Below are 20885 nucleotides of genomic sequence, written 5' to 3'. Positions count from 1 at the left end.
CTCGGTCCTTGTACAGTTCTTGCACAGTAATGTACTGTTGCGTCCGCCGGATAGAAAAATGTACACGAGCGTTTGTATGAACTTTCGTGCTACGAGAGCTTTGCTTACCACGGGCCATGGTTCTCCTTTCTCACCTTTAATTCTATTCAGCATTTGATATCAACAGATTACGATATATATCTATTAGCCAAGCTGTGAACCTCGCCCCTGAGGAATACAATTACTTTAGTTACGTGCGTTTGCTCACTCGTTCTTACTTTTTTTACTGTAGAAGGATCGACATTTGGGCGAGTTGGGTACTGGTTGAACATCTTGAAGGGGCAGGGCAATAAGACGAAGACAGAAGGCAGGAACACACAAGGACAGCGCTGAACTCACAACTAACTTTATTCGAAGGCATACACAAACTTATGTACACAACCCATAGCCACGTGCTCTTCCATTGATGGCGTCATTATCAGTGCGCAGGCAGAAAAAAACGCGAAACCGTGTAATCTAGTGCTACACTATGAGGCGGCTTAAAAATTCAAATTCACTGTCATGCAAATTTAACGATGGCATGCTTACACAGCGCGACCTTTTTTTCCTGATATAGTAGGCCTCAATAAACACGGCACTATACCGTGGGCGAACCGTATATCGGGTGCGACGTATAAGGGGCTTCACGCTGGCGTGATGACGACCGCCGCCTGCAGTGGAGTTGTGTGCACACATCGACGCTGCGCCAGGCAACACTGATGGTCTCGATCGCCTCGTGCTTGTGTGTGTATATATATATATATATATATATATATATATATATATATATATATATATATATATATATCCCGAACATCACGGCTACCAGTGATACCAGGGGCACATGTCCAGGAGAACATATCGACCCAGGTTTTTAGGATTTCGTGGGATCGGTCTATAAAAGAGGCTAGAGACATGCCCGATACGAAAAAGTGGTGGTAACTCGCTAATGAAGACTTCGTCTTTAAAAAAAAGGGGGAGGTTGGAAACAATACTTTACGAGTCTAAACTAAATTAATGTTTCTCTTTAGTACCCTGGCCGTTAATTCCCCTGGCCGTTAATTCCATGCAAGCTGAAACCGCGCAACCATAGAGACAAAGCAATAAGCAACAAGCGCCATGCTGCGGTGCTTGCCGTCGTTGCGTTGCGGCGCGTCCCTTACAGCGTCGAAGGTGGGCCAACCATATGCTTGACCGAGGTGAGGCGTATCGGTTATTTCGCGTCATCGATGCTCAAATGCAGGCAAAAACCGCACGCTGCGTGCACTGTGTATGAGGAGAACACTCACGTCCGCAACCTGGAAAGCCCCGCGGTCGTGTTGTGAAGATTGGCTACGATGCCTTGCACAGCTCTGCAGAAACACAAAACACGCAACAATGACTATCCAGTGATTGGCGCAATTAAACACACGGCTGAGAAGTGAACTGCATACATACAGCGCCCGCTTACTGTACGTACGTAATAATCAAGTTAAGAGAAGGGCACACGTACGCAAAATGTCTGGTTTACCAATGCTTCGGCTGGTAGGCTATAGCGTTCGTCAGAGCGAACGCGCGGTCTGTATAGAATTCGGTATGTAACTGTTATAATTCCGTGTGCTTCACGTCGACATTCATCTGGCCATCGCACAACCTTGCGAAGGCTGCAGCTCGCCGGCCGAAACGTTAACAAATGGGACATTTCGTCCTTCTCTTCACTGGCGTATCGCACCGGAGCCATCGCACTTCAAACTCGCATGCAGGCTTTCTCAGCAGACATGCACTGAGATCTAAAGACAAAAAAAATGAAACAATTATCCTCTTATGCGAATAAGACTAAGTGCATGCTGTCCGGAGACCAGTCGAGAGATAGCCAACAATTTTCTATTCCGTAACGTCCAATTAAGTTATCAAAAGAAATTATCTAACTTCTTGTTTATCGTTCTAATCGTCGAGATGTCAATTAGGGAGTTGTAGATGATCGACGTCAAAATGGGGTGTTTGCAGCGAGGCGCCTTAGTTTAATATGAATTTGCAGGAGCAACTCGACCAATAACGCGCGTGCGGGGAAGCACTAAGTTATGCGTCTGTAGCAGGCTTGCGAGAAAAATAGCGGACGTTTTCAGAAACCACCTTCGATGTGCTACAGCGGCGTGAGAAACAATTATCTGTTCGTTTATCTTGTTTTTGTTCCAGTTATCAGTATACAAATGTACGCAGACGCAACACCGGTTGCCATCCGAGAATCCTTTTTTAGAATGCCTTGGGAGGTGGTTATTTGTGGTACAATGCTGGACTACGTGTCATGGGTGGCGCTGCCCTTGTCATCGTGCCTGACACATACGCAGGAGCCAACTGGTACTTCGAGCGCCACTTCCTCGAGAACCTGCAACCCGCGCAGCGTCTGCCGACCACAGGCGCAGCGTCTCGGACCAGCAGCGTCTCGAACCGCATGTCGTCACGAGGGAAGAACGTGAGAAGGCTCCCTTTACCACCGTGCGTTGCCGCACAGTACCACTGGTACCGCCGTGCGCGGTCCTTGTGTTAGACTGCACTACCTTCGGGATCGGCCCACTAAAACGGTTAAACAATCACTATAAAAATGCCGAATAGCTTCCGAAGAAAGCTAAACAATTTAGAAACCTGCCTGTTGGCAAAGGAGATGTTTCGTTGAATGTACAGCGAAGTGCGTGTCTTCCTTGTGGCTCACTTCTTGTTCGTGAGATTCGCGCGCTGTTCGCATGCAGAGGTTTAAGAAGGAAACCGTACGCGGAAAGCCGCTCGCGGCAAAACGCCCGCATACCAACGGCACGGCCACACTTGCGGGCGTCTTCGCCGCCACGAACACGTGGCAGGTTCGCTCTCGGCTGCAATCATTCACGGCCGGACTCGACACACTCCTCCGCGCTGGAGCGAGCGAGTCGAGTCCGGCCGTGAATCATTCTCGCTGCGATCAGCTATGCCGAGAGAGGGCGCTATAGTTCTGCGGGCCCACGTGAATTAATTGGTCGCTCGTCATTGGTCTCTCATGGGTAGTGGGAATCATACCGAAAAAAAAAAAAAACAGCTCCAAGACCCATTCAGTGCACGGCAGGAAAATATTGCCGCCATCCTGTTTTTCACGGCCCGCTTTTCTGCCGCCTGGAGTAGGTGGCGCGGACGTTTTTTTTTTTTTGTTTCACTACAGTGTGGCCGTGCCTTAACGGTGCAAGTGCGACTGATGTTTGAAGCGCAGCGTCAGAAGCGGCACCGCACGAAAGACAAGGCACAGTATAATGAGCGCTGACCGGGTCCACAGTCTCTTCGACAGGTGTGTATACCGCTTCCTTCTTTCTCCGCGAGTACAGGTTTTCGCGCTACCCCTCCCAACGTTTATCAGTGCCGACTTCGCCGGAGCGGTATAGTGGAAAGGGTCACCTGCCTGCCGACGCGCACTTCGGCCAACACCAGGTCCCGGTGGCGCACCACGTACTCGAAGCGAAGCACCTTGATCACCGACCGACGCCACCCGCCGACGATGCAGAACAGCTCCGAGTCGGGGCTCTCGTTCAGCTTGATGCAGCCGCGGGCTCCGCTGTTGAGACGGGTGGCGCTAGAAGATTATTTTGCGGACCATCGTTCGTCGCCCGCTCAATTGATGTTATCCAATCACACCTCATCGAGCGCCCTTTACTTGCAGAAAAATATTTATTTTATTTTTTTAATATTTCCAATACTGTTAGCCCTTTTCGGGCTGGTACAGGGTGGGAGGATTGACACACTTTGTCAACACATCGAGCAATGAAACAAAATAAATACATCACAAGAGGTACATTTCCAGCTTCCGTTCAAATGATTGTAGTCATTCTGTCATCAAAAATGTGTACATCAAGGGCATTCCAATCTTCAGTTGTCTTAACAAGGGGAGAATATTTGAAAACGTCAACTCTGGCATTGTAAGGCATAAAAACATTAGGGTGATTCACACGGCCAGAGACTCTGCCAGGACGTAACAAATAGCGCGACTGACCTAAATTAAACTTATTATAGTAGAGAGCTGGCACAAGAACTTCAGTCGTGCGATTTTTCTGCGTGTTGCCACGGCATGGCTGCGCCAGTATGGCGCCGCCATACCACGAAGATTGGTGGCGTATAGTGGATCTGTCTCATTTTTCGTGCTTGCGGTTTCGTTCACTAGGTAGCACTGCGGTGTGTCGCGATTCGAACGTGGGTGACGCGTCAGCGCCAGTAGACAACAAGATGGCGCACGCCACGACGCACTGCTTCGAGAGATTACTATCGGGAGAATTTGCACACCGGGACCAACCGCGCCATTCCTGGTCAAAACGTCAAACTGCTCCTTCCAAGAAGGCCGCCTCTTTATGACAAGCAGGTCGACAGACGCGGTGCTAACGCAGCTTTAACCACTGCGCCACGATATATAGTTTGTGCCTCCAGGATTTGGCGCTGTACGGGTCCTTATCGTTGCGTGCGGAAAGCGCAATTCATTAAACAAAGGCGCACAGCCACACTCATGATAACGAACAGACGACTGAACGTCGCGGCATCGTTCCTTGCATTTAATCTTTAGGCGGTCCTATTCGCTGTTTCCTCACCTAAGCTTCCGAGCAACCATGTTTTTTTTTCCCTAAACGAACGAAGGCAACGCGCTTTCTCGCACAAGCCTAATAAAAATACATATTCGAAAACTACTAACGCAATTATGGTTTAAAGCAATCAAAATTGAAGTCACGAAGCCGCTTGAAGCCAGAAGGACCAAGTTTAGGCCAATCTATATAACCATCCTGCCCGCGCTGACCGAACCGCCGTGCTTGAACCTACAAGGTTTGATCCAGAAATAAGGTTCCCAAAGAGCTCCAGCCACACGGGAAGGTGCGAGGCGAAGTCCGGCAACACTGCTGCGCGCGGCTGTTCCCCCCACGACCTACTGTCGTAGTTCCCCCACTCGCGATTCCCCCCGGCCGCACTTCGCTGCGCCGCTCATCCTTGGCTCGGCAGCCGTCCGATGTGGAGGTTCCCATTGTTGATCCCGTCAAGTGCGAGATTCGTCCCGTAATCCGCTTTTTGCGCGCCAAAGGGACTCCACCTGTGGATATTCATCGTCAGTTGACAAAAGTGTATGACGACAAGTGTATGTCCGTTCAACACGACCGAAAGTGGTGCAGGGAGTTCAGTTCCGGTCGGAACGAAGTCCACGATGAAGAACGGAGTAGAAGACCGTCAGTTTCGGAGGCGGTTATCGAGATGGTCCAACGCGAAATGCTTCAAAACAGGAGGATCACCGTCCGTGAACTTCTTGCTCAGATTCCTGGGAGTACAGTGGAAAGGGCTTTGAATGAAAAATTGAGGTATCGCAAGTGTTGTGCTCGATTGGTACCATGACTATTGACATCAGACCACAAGGAGATACGCCTTGACTGTGCTCGCCAGTTTCTTCAAAAGTGTCAAGAAGATAAGGAGGGATTGTTGGACTCTAGTGTTACGGGAGACGAAACGTGGGTGTTTCATTTCACTCCCGGAACGAAACAAAACTCCAAACAGTGGCATCGCCCACAGTCACCAGTCGCAAAGAAGTTCAAACAAACTCATTCTGCAGGCAAAGTCATGATCCAGTGTTTTTTGTGATCGTAAGGAGATAATCATGATCGATTTCATGGAACGTGGGGCAACAATCAACTCAGGCAGTTATTGTGCAACACTAAGAAAAGTCAGGCGAGCTATCCGGAACCGCCGCGGGCGAGGACGATTGGCAGCCGGTGTAACGCCGCTTCACGACAACGCCTAACCTCAGGTCTCCCATCAAACCAAGCAGAGTTCCGAAGCGCTGCACTGTGATGATGATATTGGGATTTCAAGAAGTCACATGGCGGAGTGTGACGCCAGCATAATGAAAGCACCTTACAGGAAGACACCTCGTGTGTCATGCGTGGACGTTGTGCAAACGCATGACATTCTAAAATAATCTTGATGCTCCTACAACAAGTGGCTTGAACGTAAAGCTGCTTGTCACCTGACCTGGTCATGACAATAAGAAGCAACTCCACTGCACTTGTGTTGTATGCCTCATTTTCAATGAATACAGGTGATCTCGTTAAGCTGACATCAATCTTCGCCGGGGCTTCCAAATTGCCACCAACTTTACAATCACTTGGCAGATCAGTATAGTCAGGATGGCCGAGTGGTCTAAGGCGCCAGATTTAAGCTCTGGTCCTCGAAAGAGGGCGTGGGTTCAAACCCCACTCCTGACAAGTTCATTCATTATTTTCTTTTTGCAGTTGCGAAAGCAGAGTTAGAGTTTCGAAGCGCTGAACTGTCATGATGATATTGGGATTTCAAGAAGTCACATGGCGGAGTGTGACGCCAGCATAATGAAAGCTCCTTACAGGAAGACACCTCGTGTGTCATGCGTGGACATCGTGCAAACGCATGACACTGTAAAATAATCTTGATGCTCCTATAACAAGTGGCTTGAACATAAAGCTACTCGTCACCTGGTCATTACAGTAAGAAGCAACGCCAGTGTACTTGTGTTGTAAGTCTCATTTTCAATGGATACAAGTGATCTCGTTAAGCTGACATCAATCTTCGCCGGAGGTTCCAAATTGCCACCAACTTTGCAATCACTTGCCTGGTCGGTATAGTCAGGATGGCCGAGTGGTCTAAGGCGCCAGATTTAAGCTCTGGTCGTCGAAAGAGGGCGTGGGCTCGAACCCCACTCCTGACAAGTTCATATATTATTTTCTTCTTGCCCTTGCGAAAGCAGAGTTTCGAAGCGCTGCACTGTCATGATAATATTGGCATTTCAAGAAGCCACATGGCGGAGTTTGACGCCAGCATAATAAGGCACCTTACAGGAAGACACCTCGTGTGTCATGCGTGGAGATTGTGCAAACGCACGATACTGTAAATAGTCTTGATGCTCCTATAACAAGTGGCTTGAACGTAAACTACTTGTCACCTGACCTGGTCATGACTATAAGAAGCAACGCCAGTGTACTTGTGTTGTATGCCTCATTTTCAATGAATACAGGTGATCTCGTTAAGCTGACATCAATCTTCGCCGGGGCTTCCAAATTGCCACCAACTTTAGAATCACTTGCCAGATCAGTATAGTCAGGATGACCGAGTGGTCTAAGGCGCCAGATTTAAGCTCTGGTCCTCGAAAGAGGGCGTGGGTTCAAACCCCACTCCTGACAAGTTTATTCATTATTTTCTTTTTGCAGTTGCGAAAGCAGAGTTAGAGTTTCGAAGCGCTGCACTGTCATGATGATATTGGGATTTTAAGAAGTCACATGGCGGAGTGTGACGCCAGCATAATGGACGCACCTTACAGGAAGACACCTCGTGTGTCATGCGTGGACATTGTGCAAACGCATGATACTGTAAAATAATGTTGATGCTCCTATAACAAGTGGCTTGAACATAAAGCTACTCGTCACCTGAGCGGGTCATGACAATAAGAAGCAACGCGACCCGCCGTGGTTGCTCAGTGGCTATGGTGTTGGGCTGCTGAGCACGAGGTCGCGGGATCGAATCCCGGCCACGGCGGCCGCATATCGATGGGGGAGAAATGCGAAAACACCCGTGTACTTAGATTTAGGTGCACGTTAAAGATCCCCAGGTGGTCGAAATTTCCGGAGTCCTCCACTACGGCGTGCCTCATAATCAGAAAGTGGTTTTGTCACGTAAAGCTCCATAATTTAATTTAATTTTTTTTTTATAAGAAGCAACGCCAGTGTACTTGTGTTGTGTGCCTCATTTTCAATGAACACAGGTGATCTCGTTAAGCTGGCATGAATCTTCGCCGGGGTTCCAAATTGCCACCAATTTTACAATCACTTGTCAGGTCGGTAAGTCAGGATGGCCGGGATTCCACTTCCGGACGCGCTAGCGAAAGGTTGTGTCACCATGAGCTCCGATGGAGCGGATACAGCTGCCCATATGGGTCGTGGAAACAGGTTTTTTACCTAAGAAAACCAAGGATGTGAAGTCGTTCTGCCACAGTTACCTAAAGGTGCATGTGTTACAAATACTGTTTTCCTACACGGAGATATCAGGGCAAGACCTTATCGTGTGGAAGATGTGCGCGACACGATGGTTCGTCTGGGAATGCTGCCCGAGGTGCTTGCTTTGGGGGCTTTCCAGATGAACCACGTATGGGCGGTGACCTTAAGCACAGCAGAAGGAATGAAGGAGATGCTCGCGGTTGGTGACGTCAAGATAAAGGAGAGGCGATGCCTCGTTATCGACCCATATAAGCAAGACGTTCGGCTAAAGCTACATTGGCTTTTGCATTATGTACCGGATGAAGATGTACGCACCGCGTTTGCGGCCTACGGGAAGGTGACACAAGTATCGAAGGAGCGATGGCGCGTCCATGGTATCACAGACAAAGGAACTTCGACTTGTACCGTAGCACTGGAACTGAAAACCGGAGTGACTATCGCGGACCTACCACATCAGCTTCGAGTGGGTGGCATGACAACACTTCTGGTTGTGCCTGGCCGAGCGCCACTGTGCCTACGGTGTCGCCGAACGGGGCATATTAGACGTGACTGTCGAATACCGCGGTGCGGTCAGTGCAGGCGCTGTGGTCACGAAGACAACGAATGCACTCAGACATATGCCAAGGTGGCAGGTACGGTTACAGCCCACCGTGTCTCGGAGCACATCATGGACCAAGTTGACGCAGAGGAAACAGCCAGCAGCAGAATGGGGGAGCCCGTGTACACGCCCCTTTCTAAATTGTCGACGGAGAAAGAAAAGAGTGTGGAACGCGCGGAAGAGGTCGGGGCCAACCAAAGCGGTCAACGATGCTCCAGTGGACGAAAACAACAGAGACGAAAGAAAGAATACCACCGCGTCTAACAGCCAGCCAGAAGACATGGACGTCGTGATTGCAGACGTAAGTGGCGCAACTCCAAAGCGACCGATTGAAGAGGTCGCTCCTGACGGCGGCCGATTAGGCAAGGGGGCAGGGAGTGAGCCGGCGACGAAGGTGGCCACGGGCAGGCGAATCAGCACTAAGCCCACACCCAACATTGGAGCGGGCACCCGAACGCCGCGGAAGCCACCCTCGTAGCAACGAGGGTTGTGCTTCAACCAAGGGCCTTAAAACCATAGACTGAAAAGGACACGGCTAGAATGGCTTCAGCATCATGTGACGTGTGTGGCGGGCGCACGCCGTGTGCGTGTATACCCGCAAGTCCTTCAAGGTTTTGCACCGGCGACACCGGGCCTATGTGTGAGGTAGGAACCACGCGATCCGTTCCTACTGGCACGCGGACTTCGCAATCTAGAACCGCGTTACGGGTTGCCACATTGAACGTTCGTGGACTACGGTCTAGACGAAGGCAATATCAGGTCAGTCGTCTCTACCGCGAGTATGACCTTGACTTGATAGCTGTTCAGGAGACCAAGGTTGAAAGTCAGGAGGAAACGGATCGCATGGTCGAACCTTTTAGGTATTTGTACAACGTTTGCGTATGTCACTCCCTTGGCACTTCTGGAGGCTGTGCCATTTTTTTGCGTAGTTCTTTAGGTCTTGCGGAAGAATATGTTTATTCTAGTGAAGACGGCCGAATTGTATTTTGTGATTTTCTGCTCTTGTTTCAGAAATGGCGCGTCATTTGTGTATATGCACCAAATAGCGTTAAAGATCGTCTCAGGTTTTTTTGCAACTGTTGAACCATATTTAATATGTGAAAGAAAAGTGATTCTTCTCGGTGATTTTAACTGTGTATGCCTGAAGGAAGCTAGGAGCAAGAGATTGCCAGTTCGGGATCAAAGTGCTTTGTTTTTATCTACGATTATGCAGGAGTGTGGACTAGATGATGTTGGAAATTTACTGCAAAAAGGAAGTGGCACTGTCTGTACACATTTCCAACGTGATTGCCACTCCCGTTTAGACAGAGCGTACGTGGCAGACGTGCTTGTACCACTTTGCAACAGTTATGAGGTTAAGCCGGTAGCGTTTACTGACCACAGTGTCGTGATGTTTTCAAAAGGCGTAAAAAAAAGTAGGTCAGGTTTTTCGTGGAAGTTGTGGAAACTCAATAACAAATTACTTAACGATAAAGTCTTTGTAGACAATGTGAAAGTACTTATAGAAAAATTGCACTTGTTTGAGTCGGGGAGATTTGTTGACGCATGGGAGCGGTTTAAGGAAGAAGTAAAAATTAGCGCTATCGAGAGATCTTCCTTTTTACACCAGAATGAAAAAAGAAAAGAAAGGGAACTACAGTGTCAGCTGGAATTCTTGTTGACAGTCGAGAGCGCGCAGCCAGGCACTTTCAATGAAGAAATAAGAAAAATAAAGAATCAGCTTGAAATAATGGATATAGAAAAATACAGAGGCGCAGTTATACGCGCACGCGCAGAACACCTCTGGCTCGGCGAAACACCGACGAAACGATCCTTGAGCGAGGAGAAGCGGTACGCTTCACGTAAGGAAATAACGCAGATAACGTACGGTGAAGAGATTACAAGGGACAAATTGATGATCCAACAAGCGTTTGTCGAATATTACAAAGGATTGCTGGGATGCAGCGGTAAAAGTGAGGCCTCTTTACACGGTGAATTTTTGACACCAATGCCTACATTAGATAACGAAACCAAAGTACGCCTTGAAATGCCAATTGGATTAACCGAAATAGAAAGAGCAATAGACGATCTAAGTGAAGGGAAAACGCCGGGTCCAGACGGACTTGGTGCTGCTTCTTATAAGGCGTTTAAGCATGACCTCTCGAAGGCTCTTTCGCGGCTCTTCGCTGAGGCGTACGAAATAAAAGATGCACCACCATCCTTTAGAAGGTCGCATATTGTACTGATACCCAAAAGTGATGATCCAGTGAAGGTTTTATCGGTGAGTGCTTATCGTCCTATAGGCCTCACCAATGTAGATTATAAGGTGTTCATGAAGGTGCTAGCCAAAAGACTGCAGACTGTAATACAACTAATCGTAGGACCTCACCAAACGTGCGGCATAAAGGGCAGAACAATAGGAACGAACATTCACACAGCGAGGAGCATCCTAGAATGCTGTGATGCATGGGACAGGAAAATCGCGATGTTACAATTAGACCTCGAAAAGGCTTTCGATCGTGTAGTGCATGACGTACTTTTTACAGTATTGGAACATGTAAATGTCGGGAATGTTATCTTAGAAGGTGTGAAAATGTCATACAAAAATTGTAAGGCTAACATTGTCATTAACAAAGAAGTCACTGAAAGTATTCATATTGCCAGGAGCGTTCGCCAGGGGTGTCCAATTTCTCCTTTATTGTTTGCTATTTACTTAGAGCCCTTTTGTTTGAGCATAATTCACAATAACAAAGTACATGGTTTTAAGCTTATGATGGCGGAGGTCAAATTATTGTCTTATGCTGATGACATTGCCGTTTTCTGTGAAAACCGAGAAAGTATTAGCGAAGCTGTGAGAGTAGTCGACAAGTACTGCAAGTGGTCCGGTAGTGCAATAAACTGGGATAAATGTGTAGGTCTGTGGCATGGCACCTGGGAGGCAATGCTAGATTTTTTCGAAAATGTGAAATGGAGGGACGTACCCACAAAGTATCTCGGGGTGCCACTAGAGGGATATAAAGATCCAGATGAATATTGGAAGGACGAAACAGAAATGCTGAGAGAGAAAGTAAATAAGTGGGGAGGGAAAAACTTCTCGATATTCGCCCGGTCAACAGTCTGCAATATCTTTTTAGCAGCGAAAGTTTGGTACGTGCTTCAGGTGCTGTGCATGAATAGGTTAAACATTCAGAAGATACACAGAATGTTTGCCACTTTTGTTTGGGGATCCCAATGGGAACGCACGAGTCGTACAAATCTTTTTCGATCAGTGAGCTGGTGGGCTGGGATTGGCCCATTTGTTTTTAAGACAGATTGTGTCGAGGTTTACTCTTCTACGAGATCAGAGTCATCCATTCCTGCGCACCATGTTAAAAGTTAGACTATGCTGTTATTTACCTGAATTCATTGTATCGACTTCTTGTGCAGGGCGAATGGGTATACGTGGTTATCTGCGCGAAGTAGTATCGGCGTTCAGTATATTAAAGGTTCGCTTTTCTCTGCAGTACTTGTGCGAAGATAAGAAAAAGCGGCTGTATAAAGATCTTATCGACGTAATGATACCAGAACCCTTGTATCGCACCATGTATGCAATCGGGCCCGGAAAACATGTCTTTAAAAGAATCAGAAGAATGGTAGTACGGCCATCGGCCAAGACCTTTTTTTTTTCAGCTACATACTGGTACGTTGCCCGTGAAACCATGGCTAGAGGAAAAGGGCCTATTTGTTCCGTGGAGTACTAATTGCCTCTTGTGCCGTAAGCCGGAAAGTATTGATCACATTTTTTTGGAGTGTTGGGATGCCGTATTTCACTGGGACATCCTTCAGCGAACTCTAAAGAAAGACCTCCCTATAACACCATACGGTATTCGTTTTCTGCCGGTTCAGTGTGAAAGTGGCATGCCGTATGATATGTTTATGTTGTTGAGTATGCACGCAATTTGGAAGACGCGTATGGCGGTGAGGCATGCGGATGTGAACGCACGCCCAGCCAGAGGATACATTATAGAAAGTATAGCTCACACCTGGGATCTATATTGCGCAGGCGAAGAACAGCCGGAATGGCTACCCGTTCTGAATGACCTCATGTCATTATAATCATCCCCACGTCAAACAAAGCGTGTTTGACGTTTTTAAACATTTTTCAGTCTCATTTTTTTCTGTAAATGCGTTTTGTTCTGTTTTCCACGTGATGTACCAATCAGCGAATAAAAAAAAAACAGGATGGCCGACTGGTCTAAGGCGCCACATTTAAGCTCTGGTCCTCGAAAGAGGGCGTGGTTTCGAACCCCACTCCTGACAAGTTTATTCATTATTTTCTTTTTGCAGTTGCGAAAACAGAGTTTCGAAGCGCTGCACTGTCACGATGTTATTGGGATTTAAAGAAGTCACATGGCGGAGTGTGTCGCCAGCATAATGAAAGCACCTTACAGCAAGACACCTCGTGTGTCATGCGTGGACATTGTGCAAACGCATGATACTGTAACATAATCTTGATGCTCCTATAACAAGTGGCTTGAACATAAAGCTACTCGTCACCTGGTCATGACAGTAAGAAGCAACGCCAGTGTACTTGTGTTGTATGCCTCATTTTCAATGACTACAGGTGATCTCGTTAAGCTGACATCAATCTTCGCCGGGGGCTTCAAATTGCCACCAATTTTACAATCACTTGCCAGGTCGGTATAGTCAGGATGGCCGAGTGGTCTAAGGCGCCAGATTTAAGCTCTGGTCCTCGAAAGAGGGCGTGGGTTCGAACCCCACTCCTGACAAGTTTGTTCATTCTTTTCTTTTTGCAGTTGCGAAAACAGAGTTTCAAAGCGCTGCACTGTCACGATGTTATTGGGATTTAAAGAAGTCACATGGCGGAGTGTGTCGCCAGCATAATGAAAGCACCTTACAGCAAGACACCTCGTGTGTCATGCGTGGACATTGTGCAAACGCATGATACTGTAACATAATCTTGATGCTCCTATAACAAGTGGCTTGAACATAAAGCTACTCGTCACCTGGTCATGACAGTAAGAAGCAACGCCAGTGTACTTGTGTTGTATGCCTCATTTTCGATGACTACAGGTGATCTCGTTAAGCTGACATCAATCTTCGCCGGGGGTTCCAAATTGCCACCAATTTTACAATCACTTGCCAGGTCGGTATAGTCAGGATGGCCGAGTGGTCTAAGGCGCCAGATTTAAGCTCTGGTCCTCGAAAGAGGGCGTGGGTTCGAACCCCACTCCTGACAAGTTTATTCATTCTTTTCTTTTTGCAGTTGCGAAAACAGAGTTTCGAAGCGCTGCACTGTCACGATGTTATTGGGATTTAAAGAAGTCACATGGCGGAGTGTGTCGCCAGCATAATGAAAGCACCTTACAGCAAGACACCTCGTGTGTCATGCGTGGACATTGTGCAAACGCATGATACTGTAACATAATCTTGATGCTCCTATAACAAGTGGCTTGAACATAAAGCTACTCGTCACCTGGTCATGACAGTAAGAAGCAACGCCAGTGTACTTGTGTTGTATGCCTCATTTTCAATGACTACAGGTGATCTCGTTAAGCTGACATCAATCTTCGCCGGGGGTTCCAAATTGCCACCAATTTTACAATCACTTGCCAGGTCGGTATAGTCAGGATGGCCGAGTGGTCTAAGGCGCCAGATTTAAGCTCTGGTCCTCGAAAGAGGGCGTGGGTTCGAACCCCACTCCTGACAAGTTTATTCATTCTTTTCTTTTTGCAGTTGCGAAAACAGAGTTTCGAAGCGCTGCACTGTCACGATGTTATTGGGATTTAAAGAAGTCACATGGCGGAGTGTGTCGCCAGCATAATGAAAGCACCTTACAGCAAGACACCTCGTGTGTCATGCGTGGACATTGTGCAAACGCATGATACTGTAACATAATCTTGATGCTCCTATAACAAGTGGCTTGAACATAAAGCTACTCGTCACCTGGTCATGACAGTAAGAAGCAACGCCAGTGTACTTGTGTTGTATGCCTCATTTTCAATGACTACAGGTGATCTCATTAAGCTGACATCAATCTTCGCCGGGTGTTCCAAATTGCCACCAATTTTACAATCACTTGCCAGGTCGGTATAGTCAGGATGGCCGAGTGGTCTAAGGCGCCAGATTTAAGCTCTGGTCCTCGAAAGAGGGCGTGGGTTCGAACCCCACTCCTGGCAAGTTTATTCATTCTTTTCTTTTTGCAGTTGCGAAAACAGAGTTTCGAAGCGCTGCACTGTCACGATGTTATTGGGATTTAAAGAAGTCACATGGCGGAGTGTGTCGCCAGCATAATGAAAGCACCTTAGAGCAAGACACCTCGTGTGTCATGCGTGGACATTGTGCAAACGCATGATACTGTAACATAATCTTGATGCTCCTATAACAAGTGGCTTGAACATAAAGCTACTCGTCACCTGGTCATGACAGTAAGAAGCAACGCCAGTGTACTTGTGTTGTATGCCTCATTTTCAATGACTACAGGTGATCTCGTTAAGCTGACATCAATCTTCGCCGGGGGTTCCAAATTGCCACCAACCTTAGAATCACTTGCCTGGTCGGTAGAGTCAGGATCGCCGTCGCTTAGATTGGCCACGCTAAACGTTCGAGGTCTGGCCGCCAAGCGAAAGCAGAGCCAAGTGTGTAGGCTGCTGGTGGACTATGACCTTGACGTGTTAGCCGTGCAAGAGACAAAAGTAGATGGCGATGAAGAGACCCGCAGCATGGTGCAGCGGTTTACGCCACGGTACTACGCGGTAGTGAGCCACGCCTTAGGGACGTCGGCGGGCTGCGTGCTGTTTGTTAGAAAATTACCCGGTATAACGGTGCAAGGTTTTTATTCATGTCCATCTGGTAAATTAGTTTTCTGTGATTTTGCTTTGCATGGAATTGAATGGCGGGTGGTATGTATTTATGCACCAAATGCGTTGGAGGAACGGGCTTTGTTTTTTTCCATGTTCAAAGAGTATATATCTTCTGAAAAGCAGATGGTGCTATTAGGTGATTTTAATTGTGTTCTCAATGCCCGAGATCGGTCTAATAGAGGATTAAGGAGCGATAAAAGTAGGGATGTTTTGAACGAGATAATTACTGAATGCGAATTAGCGGATGTGGCGGAATGTATGATAGGGACGCGAGATGTGCGTTTCACGCACTTTCAAGGAAACAGCCATGCGCGCTTAGATCGTATTTACTTGTCGCTTCAAGCAATACCAATGTGTAATAGTTACAGTGTATATCCTATTTCCTTCACTGATCATTGTCTGGGTAAATGTGACTTAGGAAAGAAGGAAAAAGGCTGCAGCTTCTCTTGGGAGCTGTGGAAAATGAATTCGAACTTAACTACTGACGAAAGATTCGGAGAATATGTATCGGACTGCATCAAAAAAATTCTAATGAGCGGCGAGGGTGAATTAAAAGATCGATCGGAAGACTTTAAACAGTGCATTAAAATGAAAGCCATCGATCGTTCCATCGCAATAATGCATGAAACAAAAAAGAAAGAGAAGGAACTGCGAATAATCTTGGAAAAGCTGACAGAACTGGAGTGCCAAGAAGCGGGAGCATACAAAAGCGACATACGGAATATTAAACAGAAACTTGAACCTCATGATGAGGAACGCTATCGCGGAGCGATAGTTCGTGCTCGAGCCGAATCCTTTGCGATAGGGGAGGCGCCCACAAAAAGGGTGCTCGGACTGGAAAAATCGCACGCTCGACGTAATCATATTGACGTGATCGAGGTGGGTGGTAACGAAGTTACAGATAATGATAGTATCGCACGTGCGTTTTTTGAACACTACGAAAATTTGTTCGCATTTAGGCAGGTGGACCTAGTACGGTTTAAGACGAACTTCTTGAAAAGAATGCCTCAACTGACTGAAGAAGGAAAAGTTGCATTAGAAACGCCGATAACTGTTTTTGAAGTGGAACGCGCCATTGACAACTTGAATCCTGGCAAGTCACCGGGCCCTGATGGGCTTTGCGCTCTGTGGTACAAGCGGGTAAAAAGGAATTGTCAGCAGTACTTGTAGCAATTTTTACGAAGCGTACGATGGTAAGGCGTTACCGCCATCTTTCGGTCAATCACACACGGTGTTGATTCCGAAGACAGAGGATGTAGACAAGTTGAAAAGTGTAACATCATACAGACCAATAGCACTCACAAATGTAGACTATAAGATACTAATGAAAGTCTCAGCAGCTAGACTTCAGTAAGTTGTTAAAGACATAGTCGGCCCACACCAAACGTGTGGAATTAAGGGTCGCACTATAGCGACGAATGTTCACAAGATGCGCTCAGTTCTTGAATGTTGTGACTCCCTTGAAGCGTGTGTTGCCATACTTCAGTTGGATCTGGAGAAGGCATTTGATTGCGTAGCGCATGCTATTTTGTTTGCAATGTTGGAACACATTAATGTCGGATCCGTCATCACGGATAGTGTAGCTCTGGCGTATCGGAACTGCTCTACCAGGCTAATTATTAAAAAAGAATTGCGGGCCCCCATTAAAGTGCAGCGTTCCGTGCGTCAAGGCTGTCCCATCAGTCCACTTTTGTTTTGTATATATATTGAAACCTTATGTTTGTCAATAATTGAAAATAATTCTATCCGTGGTTTTCGTTTACAATCTTCAGAGGTAAAGCTGCTCGCATATGCCGATGATGTCGTGGTATGTTGTATTGACTACGAAGGCATTGAAGAAACCATTCGAAGTGTTAAATTTTTCAGCGACGTTACAGGAAGCCGAGTAAACTGGGGAAAGTGTCTGGGGTTTTGGCACGGCGCGTGGCCGTTCACCCCGGGCATTTTTGCCAATGTTGTATGGCAGAAAACGCCTGTGAAGTACCTTGGTGTGCCACTTGAGTTCTACAAAAATAATAATGACTACTGGCAGCAACAAGCAGAACTCTTACGCGGAAAGGCGAATGCTTGGAGGGCGAATTATCTCTCCATGTTTGCCAGGGCAACCGTGTGTAACATGTTTTTTGTGGCTAAGCTATGGTATGTGATGCAAGTGATGCACTGTTCTAGGGTAAATGTGCAGAAACTTCATAGGGTTTTTGCGACCTTCGTGTGGGGATCGACGTGGGAAAGGTGCAGTCGCACAAATTTGTTCAGGAGTGTGAAGTGTGGGGGACTTGGACTGGCACACCTTTTTCTCAAACAATTAGTTAATAGATTTTTCTTCTTTCGCGAGGTCAGCGACCCATTTCTGCAAACGGTGTGCCAGGCCAGATTAGGGCGACTGCTACCTGAATATGTTATTAGCACGCAAGTCCTGACGGGGACGGCACAAGGTTATTTTCTGGAAGTAGTAGCGAGTGTGCGTTTTTCTAATGATTATTTATGTTCTGTTAAAAAGAGGAAACTGTATAAAGACTTATGTGATATAGTGTTGCCAATCCCGTTGTACAGGGTGATATACAGTGCAGGCCTGGGTCAGAACGTACTCAAACGGGTTAAAAGAATGCAAGTAGCACCAAGTGCAAAAACATTCTTTTTCAAACTGCATACCGGAACTCTCCCTGTAAGAACCTTCTTAGAGGAGCGTGGGTTTTATATGCCATGGGGGTCTCACTGCATTATTTGCAAAAAGCCGGAAACGATCGACCATGTTTTCCTTCACTGTTGGGAAGCGGTGTTCTTCTGGGATGTGTTGCAGAGGACAATCGAAAAAGAATTCCCACTAGACACGCATGGAATTAGGTACCTTGCGATAGACAACGAAGAAGGAGTACCTTTCGATCTAATCATGCTGACAGGCCTGCACAGTAAATGGCGCTCAAGAATGGCTGGCTTCTACTGTGAACCGGATGCAAGACCAGCAAGGCTGTACTTTAGAGAGAGCATTGCTCGGTTAGTAGAAGTAGAAAAAACAAAAGAATGTCTTTCTCCCTGGGTAGCCAGGGTAGAACCCTTACTCACACTAAGGGAATTTTAACTGACAACGTCAGTCAGAACACGACTGATGGCTTTTCGCTCAATGTGTTGACAAATTGTATTGTCTTGACTTTTCATATGTTGTAAGTGTATTGTTGTTGCAAAACCGGTAATAAGGAAAGAAAAAAAAGTCAGGATGGCCGAGTGGTCTAAGGCGCCAGATTTAAGCTCTGGTCCTCGAAAGAGGGCGTGGGTTCGAACCCCACTCCTGACAAGTTTATTCATTATTTTCTTTTTGCAGTTGCGAAAACAGGGTTTCGAAGCGCTGCAGTGTCATGATGACATTGGTATATCAAAAATTCACATGGCGGAGTGTGACGCCAGCATAATGAAAGCACCTTACAGCAAGACACCTCGTGTGTCATGCGCGGACATTGTGCAAACGCATGATACTGTAAAATAATCTTGATGCTCCTATAACAAGTGGCTTGAACATAAAGCTACTCGTCACCTGGTCATGACAATAAGAAGTAACGCCAGTGTACTTGTGTTGTATGTCTTATTTCCAATGAATACAGGTGATCTCGTTAAGCTGACATCAATCTTCGCCGGGGGTTCCAAATTGCCACCAACTTTACAATCACTTGCCTGATCGGTGTCGTCAGGATGGCCGAGTGGTCTAAGGCGCCAGATTTAAGCTCTGGTCCTCGAAACAGAGCGTGGGTTCGAACCCAACTCCTGACAAGTTTATTCATTCTTTTCTTTTTGCAGTTGCGAAAACAGAGTTTCGAAGCGCTGCACTGTCATGATGATATTGGGATTTCAAGAAGTCACATGGCGGAGTGTGACGCCAGCATAGTGAAAGCACCTTACAGGAAGACATGCACCTCGTGTGTCATGCGTGAACATTGAGCAAACGCATGATACTGTAAAATAATCTTGATGCTCCTATAACAAATGGCTTGAACATAAAGCTACTCGTCACGTGGTCATGACAGTAAGAAGCAACGCCAGTGTACTTGTGTTGTATGTTTCATTTTCAATGAATACAGGTGATCTCGTTAAGCTGACATCAATTTTCGAAGGGGGTTCCAAATTGCCACCAATTTTACAATCACTTGCCGGGGCGGTATAGTCAGGATGGCCGAGTGGATTCTACTTCCGGCTTCCGTCCGGTATGGTCGTGGAATGTCGAGCTCCGCAGGAGCGGCTGTTGCGGCCCGTTCGAGCTGCGGAATCAGGTTTTCGGAAACGACCCAACAGGATTATCAACTTGTCTTGCCACATCTGCCATCAGGAACTACTGTACTTACTACTGTGTTCTTACACGGTGACTTGAAGGCAAGGCCTTATCGCGTCGAGCATTTTCGCGATGCACTAGTCCGCCATCAGCTCATGTCGGAAGTTGTTGCCCTCAGGGCCTACCAAATGAACCACGTCTGGGCCATCACCTTCAAAGACGTTCAAGGCAAGAAGAAGCTTTTGTCTACCAACGCTTTTAGCGTGAAAGACCACCGTTGTGCTGTGATAGACCCCTGCAACCAAGATGTGAGAATGAAGTTGTACTGGCTTCTCCACACCACGCCCGATGAAGACGTCAAAGCAGCCCTGGCACCATTCGGAACCGTGACCGAAATCTCCAGAGAAAAATGGCGTGTTACCGGTTGCAACGACAAGGGGTCACATACACGCCTAGTGTCGTTGCATTTGAAGGCAGGGACGTCAGTCGAAGACCTGCCGCACCAGGTGCGAGTAGGGGAGGATCATGCTCAAGTCATCGTGCCAGGAAGGCCTCCGCTTTGCCTGCGGTGTCATTGTACTGGCCATATACGTCGCGAATGTCGCGTGCCGCGCTGTGGACTGTGTCACCGCTACGGCCACGAAGAGACCCAGTGCGTGCGTAGCTACGCGAACGTCACTGGGCCGGGTCGTAGCGACATATTAGACGAACACCTGATGGATCAGGTCGACGCCGAACAGACAGCAGCAGCAAGCGAAACACATCCCAGCGAGGACAAGACGCGTGAGGCCACGCCCCCCGATGTAGACGAAGCGCAGAAACTTCAGAGTGCCATTGAGGAACTACCGCAAAAGCTTACACCTGCAAACGATGCCCTATAGGCGTAATTACTGTCAAAGAGCCTGGGCCCAGCGAAACACGGGAAGGCAAGAAGGAAGAAACGTGCACCGACGTCACTATGGGAATGCCGGCTACGGTAGTCGCTAAGCGCCCGCGAGAAAAAGCGAGCAGCGACGACCAGCGCTCTGACTCAAAGTTTGCAGAAGAACCTCCCTCCAAAACAGCGTCCACCCGTAGGTCTAGCTTCAAGCCAAAGCCTACCGTGCCACCAGACAGGAAACCAGTGCCGTCCATGCCCCCACATTAGCGGGAGCATGGTTCGGCTAATCACTTCGTTGCGGGAC

General features: G+C 47.5%; 1 protein-coding gene, 1 long non-coding RNA gene and 9 other non-coding genes across 11 annotated transcripts in view; 10 read left to right on the top strand and 1 right to left on the bottom strand.

Moving 5' to 3' along the window:
• LOC140217403 (uncharacterized) overlaps positions 1–20885 on the top strand; it is a 268452-nt gene that overhangs the window by 82103 nt on the left and 165464 nt on the right. The gene's annotated exons all lie outside the window — the stretch shown is intronic.
• LOC126531946 (uncharacterized) overlaps positions 1–20885 on the bottom strand; it is an 89498-nt gene that overhangs the window by 8263 nt on the left and 60350 nt on the right. The window contains exons 5-6 of the mRNA XM_050179661.3: positions 3419–3571; positions 1308–1370 (exon numbers count right to left, since the gene is read on the bottom strand). Coding sequence (XP_050035618.2) covers positions 1308–1370; positions 3419–3571 — 216 coding nt within the window. The remainder of the gene's footprint in view (positions 1–1307; positions 1371–3418; positions 3572–20885) is intronic.
• On the top strand, positions 6162–6245 carry TRNAL-UAA (transfer RNA leucine (anticodon UAA)). The gene has a single exon. It is a non-coding gene; the product is annotated as a tRNA-Leu (tRNA).
• Positions 6638–6721, top strand: TRNAL-UAA (transfer RNA leucine (anticodon UAA)). Its single transcript has one exon. It is a non-coding gene; the product is annotated as a tRNA-Leu (tRNA).
• Positions 7110–7193, top strand: TRNAL-UAA (transfer RNA leucine (anticodon UAA)). Its single transcript has one exon. It is a non-coding gene; the product is annotated as a tRNA-Leu (tRNA).
• Positions 13266–13349, top strand: TRNAL-UAA (transfer RNA leucine (anticodon UAA)). The gene has a single exon. It is a non-coding gene; the product is annotated as a tRNA-Leu (tRNA).
• Positions 13736–13819, top strand: TRNAL-UAA (transfer RNA leucine (anticodon UAA)). The gene has a single exon. It is a non-coding gene; the product is annotated as a tRNA-Leu (tRNA).
• Positions 14206–14289, top strand: TRNAL-UAA (transfer RNA leucine (anticodon UAA)). The gene has a single exon. It is a non-coding gene; the product is annotated as a tRNA-Leu (tRNA).
• On the top strand, positions 14676–14759 carry TRNAL-UAA (transfer RNA leucine (anticodon UAA)). The gene has a single exon. It is a non-coding gene; the product is annotated as a tRNA-Leu (tRNA).
• TRNAL-UAA (transfer RNA leucine (anticodon UAA)) lies at positions 18652–18735 on the top strand. The gene has a single exon. It is a non-coding gene; the product is annotated as a tRNA-Leu (tRNA).
• Positions 19122–19205, top strand: TRNAL-UAA (transfer RNA leucine (anticodon UAA)). The gene has a single exon. It is a non-coding gene; the product is annotated as a tRNA-Leu (tRNA).

The sequence above is a fragment of the Dermacentor andersoni genome, chromosome 4, assembly GCF_023375885.2.
Source record: "Dermacentor andersoni chromosome 4, qqDerAnde1_hic_scaffold, whole genome shotgun sequence".
In the NCBI taxonomy this organism is placed as follows: Eukaryota; Metazoa; Arthropoda; class Arachnida; order Ixodida; family Ixodidae; genus Dermacentor; species Dermacentor andersoni.
The sequence above is the reverse complement of the archived record's forward strand: the minus strand, read 5'-3'. Positions and strand labels throughout refer to the sequence as shown.